This window comes from Xenopus laevis, chromosome 3L, assembly GCF_017654675.1.
Source record: "Xenopus laevis strain J_2021 chromosome 3L, Xenopus_laevis_v10.1, whole genome shotgun sequence".
Classification (NCBI taxonomy): Eukaryota; Metazoa; Chordata; class Amphibia; order Anura; family Pipidae; genus Xenopus; species Xenopus laevis.
This window is the reverse complement of record NC_054375.1, coordinates 39,380,997-39,404,225: the sequence shown is the minus strand read 5'-3', so window position 1 is coordinate 39,404,225 and position 23,229 is coordinate 39,380,997. Positions and strand designations below refer to the sequence as shown.

At 38.1% G+C, this 23,229-nt stretch overlaps 1 protein-coding gene across 2 annotated transcripts in view; it reads left to right on the top strand.

Moving 5' to 3' along the window:
• dock2.L (dedicator of cytokinesis 2 L homeolog) overlaps window positions 1–23,229 on the top strand; it is a 313,170-nt gene that overhangs the window by 10,576 nt on the left and 279,365 nt on the right. For both annotated transcript variants that reach the window (XM_018252117.2, XM_041586149.1), the window contains exons 2-4: window positions 14,136–14,219; window positions 17,928–17,968; window positions 22,612–22,667. In XM_018252117.2, the coding sequence (XP_018107606.1) occupies window positions 14,136–14,219; window positions 17,928–17,968; window positions 22,612–22,667 (181 nt within the window). The remainder of the gene's footprint in view (window positions 1–14,135; window positions 14,220–17,927; window positions 17,969–22,611; window positions 22,668–23,229) is intronic.

The following is a 23,229-nucleotide window of genomic DNA, read 5'->3' as shown; positions in this document are numbered from 1 at the left end:
AAGGCAAATTTGCCCGATGTTTATAAAGGAGCTTCAGTAGTTTGCACCAATGCAGTTACCCACAGGGGTGATCCTGGCCCCTCCGCCGCCTGTGGCAACTTACTGTTGCTGCCGCCCCCCCCATGCCCTCATCTTTTGCGCGCCGGACGGGGCCCCTTGGGGTCCAAGAGGGCCAGAACGCTGGTGCAGAGAGCATAATTGCGCTCTCTGCGCTAGAGACCAGTACCAGGAGCAGCATTTTTGCCACTCCTGGTAACTAGTGGGGTGCCAGTGGCGGAACTACCGGGGGAGCAGGGGGTGCGAGCGGACCAGGGCCCCCCGGCAGCCCGCGCGCCACTGAAAGTGCCAGCCGAACGGAGGGGGGCGGGGCCCCGGCTTTGCGTCACGCACCAGGGCCTGCCCCCCTCTAGTTGCGCTACTGTGGGGTTCTGCCACCTGAGGCGAGTTTCCCAACCCGCCTCATTGGCGCATCGCCCGTGGTTACCCATAGCATCCAATCAACAGTTAGCATTTACAGGTTACTTGTTCCAAAGCAAATATCTTATTGGTTGCTATGGGATCCTGCACCTGGGCCACATTTGGGGGCTAATATGTTTGTTGACAACCTCTCCATTTATGAATAATATGAATATTACAAAGCAGTACAATTTAAAGCCTGATTTCTATTTTGTCTGCGTTCACTTATGCCCCCCACATAGGAATAGATCACACTGCACTGCAGGGCATATGAAAGCATGAGGGTACAGATCCATGTTTATATTTATTCCCATTACTATTGTGTGTGTGGGGGGATGTGAATACTGTTCTGCTGCTTTCCTGCCTCATTCCTTTTTTTCAATGCTTCAAACCTCCCCTTTCAAACCTATTCGCCACAGCCGCAGCGTTACTAAATATGTGAAACAAAGCTAATATTATGTTTAAAGCCACTTCCCTATTTCAGTCACATGATACAATGTGTCACATCACTGACAATTCACAAACAGCCTTTCTCTGATGTTCTAAACATATTCAGAAAGAACAAAAAGTAACAAGTTCACAGCAATTCGTTTGTGTTTGTTCGTGTTGAATCGGTGCTTTAATGCAATAACCTACATTTAAGAGATTTAACAGTACAGGTATGAGATCCGTTATCTGGAAACCCGTTTTCCAGAAAGCTCCAGATTACCGGAAGGCCATGTCCCATTGAGGCAAATTCACTAACCTCCGAAAATTCGCTAGCGACGGCTTTGCTCACAGCGCAACACTTCACCAGGAGTAGATTTGCTAGGACAATGCTAATTCACTAAAATCCAAAGTTGCGTCCAGGGTGCTGAATGCTGGCGAAATTCCACTAGCGTTACTGCGCCAATCGAAGCGAAGTTGCGCTAGCGTTGGCTAATTTGCATACAGCGGGAAGTTAAAGTTGAATGGATGTTTATGTTGCAGCAAATACATTACATTACACAAGCCCAGGGAACCTTTATAAACCTTTATAAAAGAAAATAGAAAATAGAGTTGTTTTATTGCCCTACACATGAGCCCAGTGTATCGTTTTTGTGCCATATATTAGGAAATGTAGGGGGGAAGCCGGTTACCCAAAAAAATTTCTACGCTCTTTTTCAGCCTATCACCCTGAAAAATGGAATATACAGCAGCATTTTTTGGAACTTAGAAAAATTTTCAACTAAAGTTTGAGGAAGTCCTATCTAATCTATTGCACTTTGCCTGGTCTGAGGTGGTTGAAGGAAAGTCTGGCACAAGAGCTAACATTCAGTAAAATCCGCACCTTAGTGAATTTGCAGAGTTACAGCCCTTCGCCAAAACGCAACTTTGGCTGGCGATTGAGTGCGAATGAGCGCCAGCGTCAGTCTCTTTTGTTAGCGAAGTTACGCCTGAGCCCGTTAGTAAATCGGTGAAGTACTGAAATGACTCTCCAGAGTTAGTCACTTCGCCCTTTAGTAAATTTGCCCCAAAGAGTGATATTCTGATTTGCAAGAATGAGTGATGTTCTATTTGCAGTTGGTTATTATTTTTTATTATTTGTGGTTTTTGACTTATTTAGCTTTTTATTCAGCAGCTCTCCAGTTTGTAATTTCAGCAATCTGGTTGCTACGGTCCAAATTATCTTAGCAACCATGCATCGATTTGAATAAGAGACTGGAAAAGGAATAGGAGAGGCCTGAATAAAAAAGATAAAAAGTAATTTTTATTAAAAGCAATTACAACGAATGTGTAGCCTCACAGAGCATCTGTTTTTTAGATGGGGTCAGTGACCCCCCATTTGAGAGCTGGGAAAAGTCAAAAGAAGACGGCTAATAATTTAAAAACTATATAAAATAAACAATGAAGACCAATTGAAAGGTTGCATAGAATTAACCATTCTGTAACACACTATGGGGCCAATTCACTAACTTCGAGTGAAGGATTCGAAGGTAAAAAACTTTGAATTTCAAAGTTTTTTTTGGGCTACTTCGACCATCGAATGGGCTACTTCGACCTTCGACTACGACTTCGAATAGAAGGATTCGAACTAAAAATCGTTCGACTATTCGACCATTCGATAGTCGAAGTACTGTCTCTTTAAAAAAAACTTCGACCCCCTAGTTCGCCATCTAAAAGCTACCGAAGCCAATGTTAGCCTATGGGGAAGGTCCCCATAGGCTTGGCTAACTTTTTTTGATCGAAGGATATTCCTTCGATCGTTGGATTTAAATCCTTCGAATCGTTCGTTTCGACGGATTTAATCGTTCGATCGAAGGAATAATCCTTCGATTGTACGATCGCACTATTTGCGCTAAATCCTTCGACTTCGATATTCGAAGTCGAAGGATTTCAATTCCCAGTCGAATATCGAGGGTTGATTAACCCTCGATATTCGACCCTTAGTGAATCAGCCCCTATAAGTTAACTTAACTTAACCAACCCTTTAACAAAAGAAAGTCTTTTTTTGTCAGTTAACATGCATATCTCTATTTTAATATATTTTGAATAGAAATGCATAAAAACTGAGCATATGTTGTTTTAAGAACACACAGTGGAATCTGACAGTACTTACATAAAGGGTTTGTGGGTTCTCCCAAGCAGATAAAATGGAATCAGTTAGCTCATGGGGTTAGGTGTGGCCAAAACAACATCTCAAGCACACGTTAAACACACATAAGCAAACCCGTGTGTAAGGGTCCTTAGTGTTTTTTTCCCTGTTTATTGCCTGACTACATATTGTGCAAGGAATGCATTATATATATATATATATATATATATATATATATATATATATATATATATATATATATATATATATATATATATATATATATCTTTTTCTGAGCACTGGGAGGTCTGTGGACAAGACTGTCTGGAAAGAAGTTGAAAGCTGGATGCTGAAGTGCCTTGTAATCACTCACACAAGGGGCAGAACTATGGAAAAGGAAAGCCTGACTAAAAGTGAAGCGGCTGAGTTGAGCAAGAGTTTCTTTTATATTCTGTATGCTGAAGAGCTATTGCTTACACTATCGTCAGTTCCCAGCAAATACAGTACACTGCCTTGGAAACTGCTTGCATTTTATACTTAAAGAAAACACTTGTTTTTAAGTGAACTCTCAATTCCCTTGTTATTTTATTTGCAGTTGAATTAACCTTTTAAAATAGATTTCTTAGTAGTATCTTCATTAAGGGGAGCGGCATAACAACAGTGTGCATGCCCCCCCCCAAATAAAAATCTTAGGAGGGGTCCAGCACCCCCTGGTAGATAAGAGAGCTGCTGGAAAGTGGGGATTTATCAGAATTATAGAAGAAACTGGCCCCGCTGATGCCACTGATTTAGGGGTCCCCTGGGATATGGTGTTTGGGTACATACCCATGCCCACTAATCCTATAAGCCCTCCCAGCAGTTATTGTATCTGCTGTCTATAGTTATGCTCCTGAGCTACAGGGCTCTATGTCACAATCTCTATAGGGAGAAAACATTTGGAGATCTTATCTGTTTCCCCACATGAAACTGACATATAAATATGCTGGTGAACACCACTGTTGCATTGTATATCACATAAAGTTGTCTGCTAAATATACAGTGTTGGGTGCCCAAATTTGTGCCTTGTAATCTACAAACAGCTCAGATATTCAGTTTTACTCACACCTTGCTACAGTTTTACTCACACTTTCTTAGTTTTACACTTGGCTACAGTTTTACTCACAACTTGCTACATTTTTACTCGCACCTTGCTACAGTATTACTCACACCTTGCTACAGTTTTTCTCAAACCTTGCTACAGTATTACTTACATCTTGCTACAGTTTTACTCACACCTTGCTACTGTTTTACTCACACTTTGCTAGTTTTACACTTGCCTACAGTTTTACTCACAACTTGCTACATTTTTACTCGCACCTTGCTACAGTATTACTCACACCTTGCTGCAGTTTTTCTCAAACCTTGCTACAGTATTACTTACATCTTGCTACAGTTTTACTCACACCTTGTTACAGTTTTTCTCACATCTTGCTACAGTATTACTCACAGCTTGCTACAGTTTTCCTCAAACCTTGCTGCAGTATTACTTACATCTTGCTACAGTTTTACTTGCACTTTGCTATAGTATTACTTACATCTTGCTGCAGTTCTACTTACACCTTGCTACAGTTTTATTTGCACCTTGCTACAGTATTACTCGCACCTTGCTACAGCTTTTTTACTCGCACCTTGCTACAGTATTACTCAGACCTTGCTACAGTTTTACTTGCCACTTGCTACAGTATTACTCACACCTAGCTACAGTTTTACTCACACCTTGCTACAGTTTTGTACTGACAATCTATGTCAAGTTAATTTCTAATTACCTAAGCAAAGTGTTGAAGTCCTAACAAATCATGGTTGTTGGTATATACCGTATTAGAAATCAGCTCTGCAGCTCAGAAATCGCATATTTGTTTCGTAAGAAACCCAAAGGTTTATATACCCAGATCCCTCCTCAGGCAAAACAGGACAGAAATGAAGGATATAACATTCATTTTAGTTGTGTAAGCCATGTTTATGAATTTGCTTTGCCATTTACGAATCAGAACAACTTCTGACAATTGGAATTTCAAAGCTGGTGTAACCCAATCAAATCAAAGGGGCTCAAGAAAAAATCTTGAGGAAAAAGTGTTTTTTTACAAAAAATTTGAAACACCTGAATTCCAAACTCCTCTTTCCATTCATCTACACAGCTTGATAACTACACAGGTTTGTATGCATTGTAGCATCTTCCCATTCCCAATAACCTAATGCAGCCCTCTCACTAAGAAACCCATACATACAAAGACCACTCTGATTGGCTGGCCACCAATGTTATTTTTAAACTTGTAGGGAGCAGGGCAGGCTGGCCATCAGTGAAGTTTTTTAACTTTAATTGGCGGCCCTGGCCACCATTTTTTTTAACTAGTTGGGGGGCCTGGCCACAAATTAAGTTTTCTTTAACTTTTGTGGGGGCCCTGACCACCAATGGATTTTTAGCTCTCATGTTTGTGTGGCTTTTTGGTGTGTAGGTCTCTAGGGTGGGACCTGTGGAGGTTGCAGGGGCCCAGGGTCTGCAGAAATTGTCATATAGGGCCCCGTGATTTCTGATGGCTGCCCTGTGTATTAGTAAAATACTGAAGAACATGCATCAAGACCATGTGTAAGGCCTTACGTTACTGGGACAGGTCCCTTTATACCTTCTCTTCATTGCCTCATTGCCAAGAGCAAGGCAGTTATGTGTCCACCTCTAAGGGCAGAAACAGATGAGAAGATTTGGGGATAGTAGTCTCTTGGCGACAAATCGCCTCTTCTTCGGGTGACTAATCTCCCCTTCTTCGGGCGACTAATCTCCCCGAACTGCCTCCCCACCGGCTAGAATGTAAATCCCTAGCATGATGGGACTCGGAAGTGCTTAGTTTTCCGAAGTCGCCGAAAGTTTCATCGTGAGGCAACTTCGTAAAACAAAACGCTCCGAGTGCCATCCCGCCGGCGATTTAGATTCTAGCTGGCGGGGAGGCAGTTTGGGGAGATTAGTCGCCCGAAGAAGAGGCAATTTGTTGCAGGGTGACTAAATCTCCCCAAATCTTCTCGTCTGTCTCTGCCCTTATTGTAAAGTATGCTGAGGTTATTTGCCTTTTTATTTGTATAACAGAGCTGTGTGCATGGAGTTAGCTCCCACAGTAGCATTGTATGCTGAACGCTAATTGCTCATCAGTATCTAAAAACAGCAAGGCTTAGCCAAATGTTTTACATATTTGTGTGTGTAACATTTTGTTCCTGTCTGGTTCCTTTCATTCCTCCTTTTTCTTTCGCTTTCTGAAAAGAGAAATGAGAAGTGCTGGGCTGTGCTGGATATTGGCAATATAGAGAAACACAAAACCAAAAGGGGGATTAGCCAGAAAATAAACAGGTCATTTCATCAACTGTACCCCTATAACATTTGTTTGAAATCTTGATTTTAATCTTTTATTAACAATCGGATACATTTACAGGCGCACAATTGTTCACGAGTACAAGTATTTTTGTCAATTTATGACAATTTTGCCATTGAGGAAAAATAATTTTTTTTTTGCATTTTTTCCCCCAAAAGTAACATTTTTTTTTACTAACACGTTTCACAATTTTTTCTAAAGAAAATACTCAGAGGTGGCATCACCTATTATAACCTGTGGTAACTCTGCAGCTAGTGTTCCATTCTTTAAAAATATCTATTTAAAAATTTCACTGAAAATTGTTTTTTTTTTTTTTGCAACAAAATAAATTCTCTTATAATTACCATCTATAGGAAGGTCTCACTTGGCACAGGATAGATTTTCACACAAAACATTTTTGTTTTCACAGTAGTATGGGACACTTATTTAAATTGTTAGTAAATAGGACTCAATGGGCTGGCTGCGCTAGCTTCTCTCTCCCACACCACTTGAAAATGTCCTCATCACCCCTATTATTGCCTCATAGACCTCCGACCTGGTGCTACTCTATGTCTCGCTGTCGCTGGACTTTTCTCCTTTTGAAACCGCAGCTATGAAGCAGTATGGTGAGGACAATGTTAAATGAGGGTTTATCTGCCAATGCTTTTCTTCATTGAAGAAGGATGGGGACTACAACCTTGTATTAACTACAAATAAAGAACAAGGATTGTTATTCTAACCTCCCTATAACTCTTTGACAAACTTAAAGGGACAAAGCTGTTCTACAAGCTTTACCTCCATAGAACTTGTACTTTGATCAGTATCCATGACCTTTCTGATATATTTATTTCCATTTTTGTTGCTTTGCTGCCTGCCTTGACCTATACCTGACTTCTAGCAGTTTCTTGCCTTATCATTCTGAAATCTTGGTATTGGACAGTATCCTGCAACTGCCAGCACCCTGCTTCTTCCTTTTATTACACACAAAGCTGTTCTTCAAGCTTTACCTCCATAGGGCCTGTACTCTGTTCAGAATCCATGACCTTTCTGATATACTGATTTCCATTTTTTATTGCTTTGCTGCCTGCCTTGACCTATACCTGACTTCTAGCAGTTTCTTGCCTTATCATTCTGAAACCTTGGTATTGGACAGTATCCTGCAACTGCCAACACCCTGCTTCTTCCTTTTATTATACCTCGAGATCCTGAAGGATTTGAAGCCTCTGACATTTAGGGGCAGATTTATCAAGAGTCGAATTTCAACTTTCAAACTTCAAAATTCGAATTCAGAAAGACCAAACGAAATTAAATCAAAGTTTTTTTTTCCAAATAGGTCAGTTTTCGATCAAATTCGTATCGTATGATTCAAAGTTCACAAAAGGTTCTAGGAGTTCCCCAATAGGCTAAAACAGCACTTTGGCAGGTATTTGATGGCGAATGGTTAAAGTCGAATTTTTAAAGAGACAGTACATTTTTTTCAAATTCGAATCGAACTCGGACTATTCCCTAGTCGAAGTACACATAAAATTAGCTCGAAAATTCAAATTTTTTTAATTTGAATTTTCACTTCAACCATTGATAAATCGGCCCCTAGTTATTTACATCTTCTTGTCAACAAATGCTGCTAATCATTTGAAATATTCAGAAGCACAACTTTTTTTCTTCTTTATGCACTGATAAGGCATATGTTTCTCCTGCTGCCAAAATACATTATGTAGATCTATGGCACTGCATTAGCTTAAGGATGGACACATTGTCTAAAGAACATGGGATACTTCCTATAGATGTTCTTTGTAGTACAAGATACCTTTACAAGCAAAATCAGAAATTAATTAAGGGGGTAATAGGAAAGAGTATAATGAATATTCCTGTATTTTAAAGCTTTATGGTTGAAAACTGACTGTATTTCTTGCTTTGTAAGATATTTGTGTCACAATGTTCCATTTGTTTCAAAGCTTAAGAACCATTTATTTTAATGTATTCTGTGCGATAGAGCCCCTGGCTCTTTCTAATGCTCAGGGGGGTTATTTTTCAAAGGTTGAGTGTTAGAGTTCTTTATATCTCAAATGAACTCACATCTGGAATGTTATCTTATTTAACTTTTTAACTTGAATGGCAAAAACCAGATTCTGCGAGTTTCGAAGTTCTAAACCCGAAAATTCTAGTTAATTGAGTTTTCAGTGAAAAAAGTACTCGAATCGCTCGAATCATTTGAGTTTTTGGCCAAAACCCAAACATCATGGAGGCTATTAACATCTTCAAATGGTTCGACTGGTTTTAGATGGTGTATTTTCGGATTCAAGCTATTTCCAAGGTCAGGATATAGTAAATCTTGAAAAAAAACCTCTAAAAAAAAAATAAAATTTTAACCACGAAAATGGTGAGTTTGGATCAAAAAAATCAACCCAAAAACTCGAATTTTGGTAGAAAACTCAACTTGAACCTTAATAAAACTCGGTGTATCGGTAGTCAGCAATAAAATAATATTCACAGCATTTAGTATGTGCTCTCCTCTATTTCCAAGATTCTAAGCTTAATAAACCGTATTAATAAATAATGTTTTTTATATTGTAGTATAAATGACGCTTTATGTTTTGGGTGAACAACAAGGAGTAACGCCTTACAATCATGTTTCCGGTTTTGCTACACCATACAATAATAAGGGTAATTTAGTGTTGGCAGAGCACTTTAGTGTAGTGTTAGATGTGTAGGCTTTCTGTTCACATTATTCTTTATTTGTATGCACATCACTGGGTAATCATTTATGAGCATTAATGGACATACAGCACTGTAAATAAATCTACATGTAATTTACAACTGCTTGTAGAAACGGGGTTAATGATAATAACAAACATTATTTAATTTAAGTGGCTGGAGATGACACATTTTCTTATTGCAGCCTTGGATGTTGTTCCGTTGGTTTTAAGGCTGTGGTTTGGACACATGACTGATATAAAAGTGCCAAGCAACCAATTTATAAGAAGTGTTGAAATATTGTCTTCTTGGAAGCCTTGGGGACCTAACGAACATAGATCAGTAACATCACCCTTACTGGGTTCAGGCAGATATTTCATTTCACTAATATACAGATGGAGCAGAGTTTGTTGAACCATCAATTTTCATTGAAAAGTGTATATCAGTTGCTTCTGCACCATCGACACATTTACTATAATATAAACGGTAACGAGCACAATAAAGTCTATACGAACATTGAAAAGGAGTCATTTGTGGCAAGGACTAATGGACTGTAATTTGGGCAATGTAAACCAAAATGAAAATGCATGCAAATCTGTTTGCATTATGGGTAGCAAGCAGAGGCAGAACAGACACAAAAAAATATTAATTTTCAGTCCTCCATCCCCTCTCTACTGATTATGCAATTTATTATAAATCCACTTTCTCACTCATTTGTTGCTTGAATTTTCTCAAGGGTCAAAACCTCAGGTACACTGGGGCAGATTTATCAAAGGTCGAGGTGAATTTTTGAATTCAAAAAAATTCGAATATCAAGCTATTTTTTGTGTACTTCGACTAGGGAATAGTCCAAATTCGATTTGAATTTGAAAAAAATTCGAAATCTACCATGTTCTGTCTCTTCAAAAATTCTACTTCGACCATTCGCCATCTGAAACCTGCCGAATAGCTGATTTATCCTATGGGGGACCTCCTATAACCTATTTGGAGTCAATTGGTGGACTTTGAAAAATCAAAGTTTTTTTTGGAAACAACTTTAAATCGTATTTGAACGAATGCACTATTACTTCAATTTGTATGTTTCTAATTCAGCTGAATATGGACCTATTCGATCAAAAACTGACCTATTCGGCCAAAAAAACCCCTTTGACTTGATTTCGGTTGGTCTTTTTGAATTTTGACGTTTTTCAAATTCGACCCTTGATAAATATGCTGCAGTACTGTGTTGAAATAGCACAGCATTGGCATTAACAAAGTGACACAATTACTTTCTTTTAATGAGCTCTGCCAATAGGACACAAGGGAAAAAAAAATATATAACAGAAAATATTTGCTGGAGCAAAGCAACTTTCTCACTGAGAACATTTTAATCTCAATGACCTATGAAAGCCCCTTCCTACCAATGTATTTTATAGGCTAGTTAATTATGCAAGTGAAAAGTAGGAAACAACTACTACAGTGTCGATACACAACATATGTGTGAATGTTATAGCACAGTTACACTTTATTTCACCAACTTTAAAACATAGGAACAAAGACACACTTCTAATTGTCCAGTGATCAACACAGTTTTTTTTTTCTGACATGGGGCTAGACATTTTGTCAATTTCCCAGCTGCCCCAAGTCATGTGACTTGTGCTCTGATAAACTTCAATCACCCTTTACTGCTGTACTGCAAGTTGGAGTGATATCACCCCCCTCCCTTCCCCCCCCAGCAGCCAAACAAAAGAACAATGGGAAAGTAACCAGATAGCAGCTCCCTAACACAAGATAACAGCTGCCTGGTAGATCTAAGAACAGCACTCAATAGTAAAAACCCATGTCCCACTGAGACACATTCAGTTACATTGAAAAGGAAAAACAGCAGCCTGCCATAAAGCATTTCTCTCCTAAAGTGCAGGCACAAGTCACAAGTCACATGACCAGGGGCAGCTGGGAAATTGACAAAATGTCTAGCCCCATGTCAGATTTCAAAATTGAATATAAAAAAAATCTGTTTGCTCTTTTGAGAAATGGATTTCAGTGCAGAATTCTGCTGGAGCAGCACTATTAACTGATTCATTTTGAAAAAAATTTTTTTTCCCATGACAGTATCCCTTTAAGAAAGTACTGCGCATACATTGGGCAGAAAGGCAAACTCATATATACTGCAAAGGAGCTGCAGGGAGGTTTTACTGTTACAGGAGAGATGTTGGACCCTTCCATGGTACAGAGTTGCTTACACAAACATTATCTGCATGGAAGAGTCATTAGGAAGAAGCCGTTCCTGCAACCTTATCACATCAATATCTGAGCTACAGTATGTAAAGCAGCATTTAGACAAGCCAGAGAGAAGTCAAAACTCAACTCTTTGACCATAGATACCAAAGGCTTTTTGGAGGCACAAAAATTTTTTAGGTGCAGAGGGAAGAATTGATTCTACTAAATATCGACAAATTTTGGATGCCAACGTGAAACAGTCAGCCAAGACTGCTTGCTAATCACTGATTGGTTGCTATGGGTTATTGTCCAGGTGCAATTTTGTCCAATGTTTATAAATGAGATTTTTGCAGTAGTTGTGCACTATTTTAACTAAATATGTATTTTTTGCATTCTACTGTATTTAGTATATAATATTTCTATATGGCCTGTGCGGCCAGGTTACATACAACTATGCATTCATTTTCTGCTTGTTTGCTCCTTGCTGCTTCCCAATTTTGTAACATGCTGCATGCACTTTACACGAATTAGATGAGTTTTGGGCTGGTGCTGGGTTTATGTAAATGACTGCACCAGACACAACAATGTAATAATATAATACAGGTATGGGATCCCTTATCCGGCAACCCATTATCCATAAAGCTCCAAATTACAGGAAAATCGTTTTCCATAGACTCCATTTTAACTAAATCATGCAAAACATGTTTGAAAACATATTTCCTTTTTCTTTGTAATAACAAAGCAATACCTTGTACAGGTATGGGATCTGATCTGAATTACGGAAAAGGCTGTCTCCCATAGACTCCATTTTATCCAAATAATCCATATTTTTAAAAAATGATTTCCTTTTTCTCAGTAATAATAAAACAGTAGCTTGTACTTGATCCCAACTGAGATGTAATTAATCCTTATTGGGAGCAAAGCCAACCTATTTAATGCTTACATGATTTTCTAGTAGACTTAAGGTATGAAGATCCAAATTACAGAAATATTCATTATCCAGAAAACCCCAGGTCCCAAGAATTCTGGATAACAGGCCCCATACCTGTACTTGGTCCCAGCTAGGAAATAATCAATCCCTATTGGAAGGAAAATAATACTATTGGGTTTATTTAGGGGCAGATTTATGAAGGGTCGAATTTCGAGAGTTAAAAAACCCTCGAATTCGACCCTCGAAGTAAAATCCTTAGAATATCGAATTCGAAGGATTTTAGCGCAAAACGTTCGATCGAACGATCAAATAAAATTCATTCGATCGAATGATAAAATCCTTGAAATCAAACGATTCGAACGATTTTCATCGATCGATCGAAGGATTTTTATTCAATGCCAAAAACGTAGAAAATGCTTGTAGAAGGTCCCCGTAGGCTTATAATGCAATTTGGTAGGTTTAACTTGGCGAAGTATTGAGTCAAAGGATTTTTTAGAGACTGTACTTCAATTATCGAATGGCCGAATGGTCAAATGGTCGAATGATTTTTACTTCGAATTGTTCGAATCGATCGAATTTGACCAATTCGATGGTCAAAAAAATACTTCGAAATCCGAATATTTTTGCATTCAAACTATTCACTCAAGCTTAGTAAATCTGCCCCTTAATGTTTAAATGATTTTTTTAGCAGACTTAAGGTATGGAGATGCAAATTATGGAAAGACCCCTTATCCGGAAAGGAAATCCCCAGGTCCTGAGAATTCTGGATGACAGGTCCCATTCCTGTACATGCACAAGTATAATATTAAAGTCATCAAGTTGTGCTTCCTTCTGAAACCTTCTGTTACTTGTTCTTTAAATAATGATAATGAGTACCTGCAGGGTTTAATTTGTGACTGTCACATTTAATGGCAGACATTAGACTGACCTACTTATATAAATAATAAATATAAATATAAGTAAGTAACATACAAATCCTGCAGCAGGTCAGTTTTAATAGCATTTCCCTGATATTAATGTGAATTGTGCTTTTCCTGGAAATGGCCATGAGATGGCAGTATTAGTCCACAGAAATATTATTAGGAAGTCGCTATTATATTTTTTTAACTTAATGTGAGGCACATCTGACAAATTCTTTGTGTTTTATTGAAAAAAAAACTTTTCTACACAGCACTTTTGTACCTAAACACCTCTGTGTAATGAACAAAAAAAAAAGGTTATTCGTGTGTGGCTTATTAAACCAATTCTGCTGATGTTTAATAACAGTGTTTTTAATATGGACTGGATGGGTGCTACCTAAAAAATGCCTAAAAGGACAGATATAATAATATAATGCTTTGCCTGGTAATATTTTTATTAATAATGCAATAATGACCCATGTACCTGTTAAGATGAATAATGAGAGGATCCCTTTAAAGGAGAAGGAAAGCTCCAAGACAGTTTATTGCCAACAGATTAGCCACAATAGTGCAAGCTAGAACTCTATATTTATTCTGCAGAATGCTTTACCATACCTGAGTAAACAGCTTTAGACACTGTCTCTGTTTGTTTAGGATAGAAGCTGCCATATAAACTTGGTGTGACATCACTTCCTGCCCGAGTCTCTCCCTGCTCACGTACAGCTCTGAGCTCAGATTACAGCAGGGATGGGAGGAGGGAGGGGGAGAGGAGCAAACTGAGCATGCTCAAGCCCTGCCCTGGAGGTTTATGTTGAAAACAGGAAGTCTGATACAGAAGCCCATGTGTACACAATAAAAGGAAAGAAATGAGGTGCTTCTTTTGACAGAGGACTCAAAGCAGCATTACTTTGAGGGTTTACTGGTTTATTTATACAGACCTTTCTGATAAAGTTTACTAATTTTAGCCTTTCCTTCTCCTTTAATGTATATGTGAGACATCTGACAGCTTTGTTTTATTTTTTCCACAGCAATCTGTAATTTTAAGAGCAATGCCGTGCCACAGATTTCCCTTCAGATTGGTGATGTGGTTCATATACAGGAGTCCTGTGAAGGTAGGGAAAAGCCTGCAGTTTATGGGATGATTGTTTTCGCAATATTTAACTGTATTCGGGTTAATTACAGTGTACCTTCCAGACAAAGAACCTCTGTACTTTGTTAAACTTTATTTACATATACAGACACATATACAGTGTGCAGTACTATGGCAAACTCTGAAATAAATGGGATCTGAACCTAAAAATTGGATTCCTTTCTGAACAATTTTCATAAATGTTGTATTTTTAGCTGTTTCTCGTATGCAGGTATGGGATCCGTTATCCAGAAACGTGTTATCCAGAAAGCTCTGAATTACAGGATAGCTGTCTCCCATAGACTTCATTATAATCAAATAATCAAGTTTTCAGACAGATCACCAGAAATGACGACTTTTTCCAATGACTTTCTATTTTCTATGTGTGACAGTTTTTCTAATATTGAAGTGGCTTTTTTTACTTGCTGAAGCAGCCATGGGGGGGGGGGGGGGGGGGTCGCTGACGCAGTAAACTGTTCTAAATGGATACATTTAGTTGATACATTTCTTATCTTTGTCCCTGCTGAACAGAATCTCTGGGTTTTATTAAAAGACAGCTGTTAGAATTGATACAATAGTTACTAATACTGCAGAGATGCTGCTGAGAAATGTATGAACTAAGGGGGTTATTTATCAAAGTCCGAATTTATCTCAATATTTGCTGGAAAAAAAAAAAAACTCCTACCAAAGCCACACAGGGTTTTTGGGCTTATTTATTAATACAGTTTCCCGAAAAAATCCGGATAAATCATGAAAAATTTAGATTTTCAAGATTTTTGATTTTCACCCGAAAACTCAGAATTTTGCCAGAAAACTCAGAAAACTTTGGGGTATTGGCAAAAACCCAGTGCACATCAAAAAATCATTGGGACTTCTCCCATTTAGTTATATGCAACCTCGACAGGTCTGAGATGCGGATTTTCAGATTCAGACTTAACCATCCTCTGGGTTTAATGAATTCCAAAAAATTTGTGATTTTTTTAAAAGTCCGGTTTTATAAAAAAAAAAATCATTCACAATTTTTCGTCATTTTTTGCTTTCAGGGGTTTAGTAAATAAGCCCCTAAGTGTTGCAAAATTGTCTGCACCTGAATTACTGAGCTGCCAGACTCTACAGACAGGAACATTCAACTTTAAACTTAGATTTTGGAAAAACAGTAAAAAATAAATAATGGAACGTAATTGAAAAAAAGTCTTTATTTCTGGGGAACAATCTGAAAACAACTGAATTGAAAAAAAGTATTTGGAAGGTGAACAACCCTTTTAAGGCATTATGGAAAGATCAGCTATCCAGAAAACCCCAGGTCCGGGGTTCTGTATAACAGGTCCCATACGTATATTTGCATTTTTATACTGCTATTAACAGGCTTTTGGCTCAACTTGAGAATCAGCAAACTGAGGGTTAACTGAATGCAGAAAGGGGCCTATTTATCATAAAAAGTCAACCAAATACACCACACATCTCTTTATGTACGACAGAAATTGCCCTGTAAAAATGGCATATTAGTCAAGATGTGTATCGAATTTATGCAGTCGCATATCACCACATTTATTTTACAGACAGACTTCCTTTACCAAATTACGTGAGGTCTCAAGTGGTGTAAAATAGCATCATAAACTAAAATACAGGTATGGTATACATTATCCAGAAACCTGTTATCCAGAAAGCTCCAAATTATGGGAATACTGCCTGCCATAGATTCCATTTCAATCGAATAGTTTAAGTTAAAAAAGAAAAAAATTCCTTTTTCTCTGTAGTAATAAAACAGTACCTTGTACTTGATCCAAAATAAGATATAATTAATTATAATCCTTATTGCAAGCAAAACAATCCTATTGGTTTTCTTTATTTAACGATTTTATAGTAGACTTAAGCAAGGAGATCCAAATTATGGAAAGATCCCTTATCCAGAAAATCCCAGGTCCTGAGCATTCTGGATAGCAGGTCCCATACCTGTACACAGAGTGCATGCAAAGTGCATGTACAGTGATATACTCTGGATAGTATACTCTGTGCCTTCAAAAAAAGCTGTTGAGTCACATTTAGGTAAAATTCCCCCGCAAAGTAATGTTAAACCAATTCAGATTTTTGTGTTAAATCCTCTATAAATGGCAACTTACAGAAATGTACTTTTTTTAATTGGGAGCACATCCTGTGTAGTAATGAGTGAATTTATTCGCCAGGTGCGAATTCGCTGCAAATTTGCGCGATTCGCCACCGGTGAATAAATCCGCTAAACGGCTGCGAAAATTTGCTGGGGTCAAAAAAAAAAATGTCGTCCAAAAAGCGGACACCGTTTTGCGAATTCGCCCGTCACTAATCCTGTGTATACAAATTGCTTTACCTGCTCACGGTGTTACTCCCTGTCTAGAGAGACTGTCTAGAGAAAAGAAAACCTCTCTCAAATAAAATATATTTGTTGCTAAGAACTCTAGTTTATTGGCAGGTGCTGGATCAACAGATACAAACTTTAACAAAAATCATATTCGCTTTATGACGTTACTGGTCCTTTAACTTTCTCTGTGCAATCTGCAGCGCCCCTGCTATGGCGTTATTAGTATATGACAGTGAAGTGCAGAGCCAGGCACACTAACAATTTTAAGGCCAAATAAAAAGGTCATGAAATGAACAAAATGATCCAGCAAATTGTGTTACCATATATTGGAAAAATAAAGAAAACCGAGTAGCTCACAAGTAAAATATATTCTTAATAAAATAGTGATTATATTAAAGACATAAATCTCGGAAAGTTAGACAATAACACAACTTCTGAACCGACACTACAACATACGATTCTAAATGCGGCCACTGCTGTATCATCAGTTTGTCCTACAGACGCCGAACGTGTCAATACGGCAAAAATAAGGATAAAAAACAAGTTGGAATTCAACAAAAATCATGTTGAAAATGAAATAGCTTTGGCTATCAAGTGCTCCCAAAATGCACTATGGAGGACTTTGTGGCAACAGAGGAAAATGTATTAAAATGTGTGTTTTTTTCTCTGTGAATCAAGAAAACTGCAGAACCCCCCCCCCACAATCTCAATTTTTTTCTTACTAGAAATATTTATTTTTAAAAATCAAACAACATCTTATATTAAATAATCTGGCTTCTATAACAGTCAGGGGGAGTTGTTTTTTCAATATTCAAGCAATTTTTTCCCGAGATTAAAACGGCCAAAGTTTGTTTATAAAAAAGACATTGAGATCGATAAGATTCCTCCAATTCAAAAAGAATAAACTCAAAATTCGAAAAAAAGACCAATCGAAATCTGTTTAAAAATCTAATTTTTTTAAATTCAGGTGAATAGGATCGACCTGCAAACTCGTATCAAATTTGATTGGAGTTTTTTAACCAAAAAAAAAAAAATAGATTTTCAAAAGTTCACCAAATGACTTTAGGAGGTCCCCCATAGGCTAAAATACCAATTCGGCAGGTTTTAGATGGCGAATAGATGGCGAATAGTCTAAATTAAATTCGATTGGTCATTTTTTTTCTCTAAACTTGACGCTTTATAAATATTAAATGTTTGTGTTGTGTTGAATTTTGATAAAATATGTGTGTGTGTATGTATATTAGACAGTCTATAGTCAGGGCTGTATAAAATAATAATGTATATTTTGTGTAATTAAAGCTTTTATCTTGCTCTTTCATTTCATTATTACATAATTTCTCCTTGATTTTATTTTAGACTGGTACAAAGGATATCTTGTAAAACAGAGGACACTTGAGGTAAGATTAAAGGGCATACAAACTCATACATGATTTATACATCTTCTCAAGGTAGAAAGTACTATTAGCTGTGAAATGTCCACTAGCCATTTTCCTCTGATAATCAAATATATATTGAATAATGTACCCCCTATTGTAAAACGTAAGTATATTACAAGTCACCGAAGGAACTCTTATAATAATATATAATATCCTCTTAAAACCGTTTAGTAAAATATACAAGTTTTCGTAAGTCTTGTGACAGTAATGATATCACAGAGCACAGATTATAATTGATGATATCACTAAGCAACTACAAATGCCTCTATCCCTTTAAAAAAACAAAAACAAATGCTTCACTTTTCATGATGAATTTGTGACTATGAATTTCTAATCCCATGGATTCCAATCATTGTGGGGAGGAAAGAAACAGATATTTTGGCGATTATATTCCTTAAAGGTACTTGATTCAAAATGCACTCCACTTCCATATAGTCAGCGGCGATTCCGGTGAAGAAGCCGCCTGAGGCGGCTCTTCAAAATGCCGCCCCCCTCGCCGGCTTACCCATCTGCAGGGGAGGCATCCGAGGCAGGAACACTAGTGCGGAGAGCGCAAATGCGCTCTCCCGCACTAGTAAAGCCAAATTTCCGGTTTCAAAACCGGAAATTCGGCTCTTAAATGTACAGGAGTGGCTTTTTGCCGCCCCTGGAAATGTATCTGGTGCTGCCGCTGCACCTTCATATAGTAGCAATTGGCATCCCTTGGCGCCAATCACAAGTTTGTTAATATCTGCAGCGCATTGGGTTAGGTGCAACTTTCCCTTGTGACTGCAACAATGCTGGAATTCTGGGGAAAAACAGTGGGGGAAAATAAACCTGCCATCTGTGGGGCAAACAACATAGACATTCAAAGAAATACATCGTTTTATTCATTCCAAAGTACAAATGAATAATTAAAATTAATGTTTGCTTAAAGGTCAGGGCACACAGGCAGATTCGGGGAGATTAGTCGCCTGGCGACAAATCTCCTCTTCTTTGGGACGACTAATCTCACTGAACTGCCTCCCGTGCCTTCCCGCCGGCTAAAATGTAAATCACCGGCGGGATGGCACTCGGAGCAATTTGTTTTCCGAAGTCGTCTGAATTTGCCTGATGAGGAAACTTCGGGTGACTTCGGAAAATGAATCACTCCAAATGCCACCCCACCGGTGATTTTAGCCAGCGGGTAGGCACAGGAGGCATTTCATCAGGGAAATTAGTCGCCCGAAGAAGAAGAGATTTGTCGCCGGGAATCTGCCTGTGTGCCCTGACCCTAAAGAGTATCCTATGTGCTACTCCCACGCACATACAGTAGAATCCCCATTTTAAGTTTTTCAGGGGACCAGGAAAAAATTATTTAAAATCTGTGAAAATGTAAAATCAGGGAAAACATTACTTAAAATCAGGGAAATGCACCCATTGAAATGCATTATACATGGTGGCACCACAAATAAAAAATGTAAAATGCGGGAAAACTTAAAACCAGGGTTCTTAAAATTCAGGCTTCACTGTATGAGGCTGGAACTACACGGTGCGCGTCCTTCTGATCCCGTGTGATGAGAGTAAGCACACGTGTCATGTTGGATGCGCTGAATCTAATGTAAGTAATACAAATGTCGCATCTGCAATCTAATTGCAACCGACACGACTGTCAGATGGGAATGCTGCACGTTGCGTCTTCATCTGACAGTCCTGTCATGTCGAATGCAATCAGTTTGTAGATGCGACATTTGTATTACATGACGCCTGCAATTCCTCTCATTGTGTCTTCATCGGAAGAACGTCCACCACGTAGTTCCAGCCTTATTGTCTAAGGCACACGGATCACAGGATTGGACTATTTCTAACTGAAAACAGACTTGCTCCATGTATGACTAGTATTTTCTCAGGGCATGCTGGAGCCTTTTCATTATTTCACAAATGTCAGTTATTTAACCCACTAATGTCAGTTATGTAATTTAAAAAGCCCTGAAAATATAGGTTGGATAGACCATTTATGTAGCTTGTCTTCTGCAAAAAGAGTTCTGTACTAAGAAAAATGGAGCATGGGAGCGGGAAAAAACAATAGTTGGACATGTCCTTTTAGGTTCTGCATAACATGTGGATCAGGTAATAGAAAAGACCATTTCTTATTATTTTATCTCACTATGTTCCCCACTTGGAGGTGCCCCAGGTTATACTTTAGCAGCATACACCCCTTGTAATAATCCAAGCTCTAAGCCATCTTTTACCTTTACACTAAATACTGAATGTGCCAGACACCTATCAATTTCTTAGATTTTGCTGGTTTCACCGAACATAAATGGAATGCAACTCTTAAACCAAGAAATTCAGTTAAATATTTAAACACAATTACATTTTTTGAAGACTCAGGGCCACAAAAGTAACCCATGAACAAGGTGTCATAAAACAAAAACGAATTTGGAAGTGTTGAAGTACTTTATTATGCATAGCTTTGAGCAGAGAAAAGAACAGGAGATGTGAGGAGAAATTTAAAGTATGTTTAGCAGTTCAACAACAAATGATAGGAAACACATTTCAGGAGGAAGTATAAAGTCTTGGCATGCCCAAGAAAAAATCTGCAGCAACTGTTATAGAAGGTTAATCGATATAGAAATTAGTTAAAACAAGTGTTTTATGCTGTACCTGAATATAAATTGGCCAAAGGATGTACAACAGTATTCTAACGCAGGATGGATAAATGTATTAAATCTATAATTTTTTGTGAAAAACAAGAATGTACCCGTGCATTATACTCCTTTAAATATAGAAGGAGTGTGCTTGAAGCTGATGTATTGAATATTTCTGCAAACAGTAGTCCTGCCCATCTCTTCCACTTCCTGCTGCCTCCTTTCCCAGGCTGTTCAGGGGAGCTGTCAGCACACTGCCCTGTAGGATAGTAACCAATCAGTTACCCTGATAGGGAACTGAAGCCTGTCTTTGCTTGTGTGACTGCACAGCTGTGATTGGCTGTCTCCCTCCTACTGTGCTTCTGGTACTTACGTTAGGACACACCCACCTATCATTTGAAACAGCAGATCTATAGGGAGAGCCAATAAAATTGCTGATTTTAAAGAAAACATTAATTTTTAGTCCAAACTGAAACCAGCACTATATATTATTCAGAATTGCCTACAGGATTCGGGATTTTTTTTAGTTCTTTTCTATGTCTCTTTAAATCTATAATGTTGTTCTATTAAACATTTTAGGTTCTCTGTCTCTTTTCAACCCTGCACCAGCTGTATGACAAGTTTCGAATGCCCCTTTCGTTGTGTTATTGCATTTCTGTATATAAATGAACATGTTATTAGGAAAGCATACAAATAATAGTATCATACAGATGAGGCTTTCCTTTCTCCAAATCTGTAAATTAAGAGAGAACATGGATAAGCACAATTTCTGACGGGTTAGTTTTCCTAAAAGGTTTGTGTTGTGGAATAAAATCCATTTGTGCTATGTGCCAAGTTTTTAGACGCCAGATCATCTGTCCATCCAGCAGCATTGGAGCACATATCGCTTGCCAGTTCTTGGATAGAGTTAGGTGTATTAGCTGCCATAAAGTCATTTCCCGAGCTAAACGCTGTCCATCTGTAGCCAAAGAGTGGTTTCTTGGCACAGGCAGAAATAATAAAATTGTCTGGGCTCTTGCTATAGAGCATAACCACCTGCATGCTTTGGACTGGAGTAGAAACGTTTGATAAATGTTTGTTGTTTTATCATTTTTACTGCTGTTGTTTGCTGATGATTCTCCGTTATTAAAACTCTTACTATCATTAAAGTGTGTTTATCTTATGACAGTACAGGTATGGGATCTGTTATCTAGAAAGCTTGGGACCTGGGGTTTTCTAGATAAGGGGTCTTTCTTTAATTTGAATCACCATACCTGAATTCTACTGAAAATCATTTAAACATTACATAAACCCAATAGGATTGTTTTGCTTCAATAAGGATCAATTATATCTTAGTTTGAATCAAGTTCAAGCTACTTGTTCATGACAAATGATTTGTAAAAATTTGAATAATTTGATGAAAATTGAGTCGTTTTTTTATAATTTGGGGCTTTTTAGATAATGGGCTTGTGGATAACAGATCCCATACCTGTATTAAATCACCATAATACACAAAAGCCATGAATATCCTGTAAATTATATCCTTATAAACGGTGAGTACTGATGTCATCAGTTATAAACGGTGAGTAGTGATGTCATCAGTTATAAACGGTGAGTAGTGATGTCATTTCTGTCACATGACTCACTAAAACTTGTGTATTATAATAAACTACTCCTTGTTGTAAAATATGGGGATATTAAAAGTAACCTCTGAGTTCCATGACCTGTAAAAAAACACTCGGCCTTTGTGGTCATGGAACTCCTCAGTGGCTTATAATATGCTTATATTTTACAATAGGGGTACTTTATTCACATATATAATAACTGCCATACCTTAAAGGAGAATGAAAGCTCTCGATGCCATCTCAAAAAATTCGAGTTTTTAAAACAATATTAGAATTAAACTAGAACTATATGTAACTTTGATTGCACATTATTAAACTGATTCTAGAAGCATGCAGCATCAAAAAATGAAATATTGTTTGTATTACTGACCATATTGTTTCAATATTTCAGGGCATCTTTCCTAAATCCTTCATCCATATCAAAGATGTTACAATTCAGAAGAAAAGGTACTTATATTTATGTATCTTTGCTGCTCTATTACTCTGTGGTGCAGATGTCAGGCTACATATCTCAAATATTACACTGAATACAGCTGTGGCTTTTTTTTCTTGAGATATTGGGGGGGAGTACTGGTGTAACTAGGACCCCGGATCCATAAAAAAATGTGTATATCTCTTTTTTTGTCTTGTTCTGCTCTCACATGAACAAACGGAACATTCTGATAACATGTTTTCTGGGATATGTCTTAAATCTACATTGGTTGCTGACTATGCCTAGGGACCATATTTCTTTCAGTCTCGAAACAACCATTCCCTTGACTTGCATAAAGGGTCCTCATAAGAAAAATGACCTGGCCTAAAAATGGTATTACATCTCAGAACAGCTGTCTTAAACTGTCATCCCTATTAATTCTTACTTGGTGGGACACCTCAGAGATTACCCACAGACAGGGTCGGACTGGGGGGCTGCTGCCCCAGGGCCCCCCACGTGCGTGTGCATGTGCCAAAAGAGCCAGGGGCCCACCGGGTTTTTTCCCGGTGTCCCGCCGGGCCAGTCCGACCCTGCTCA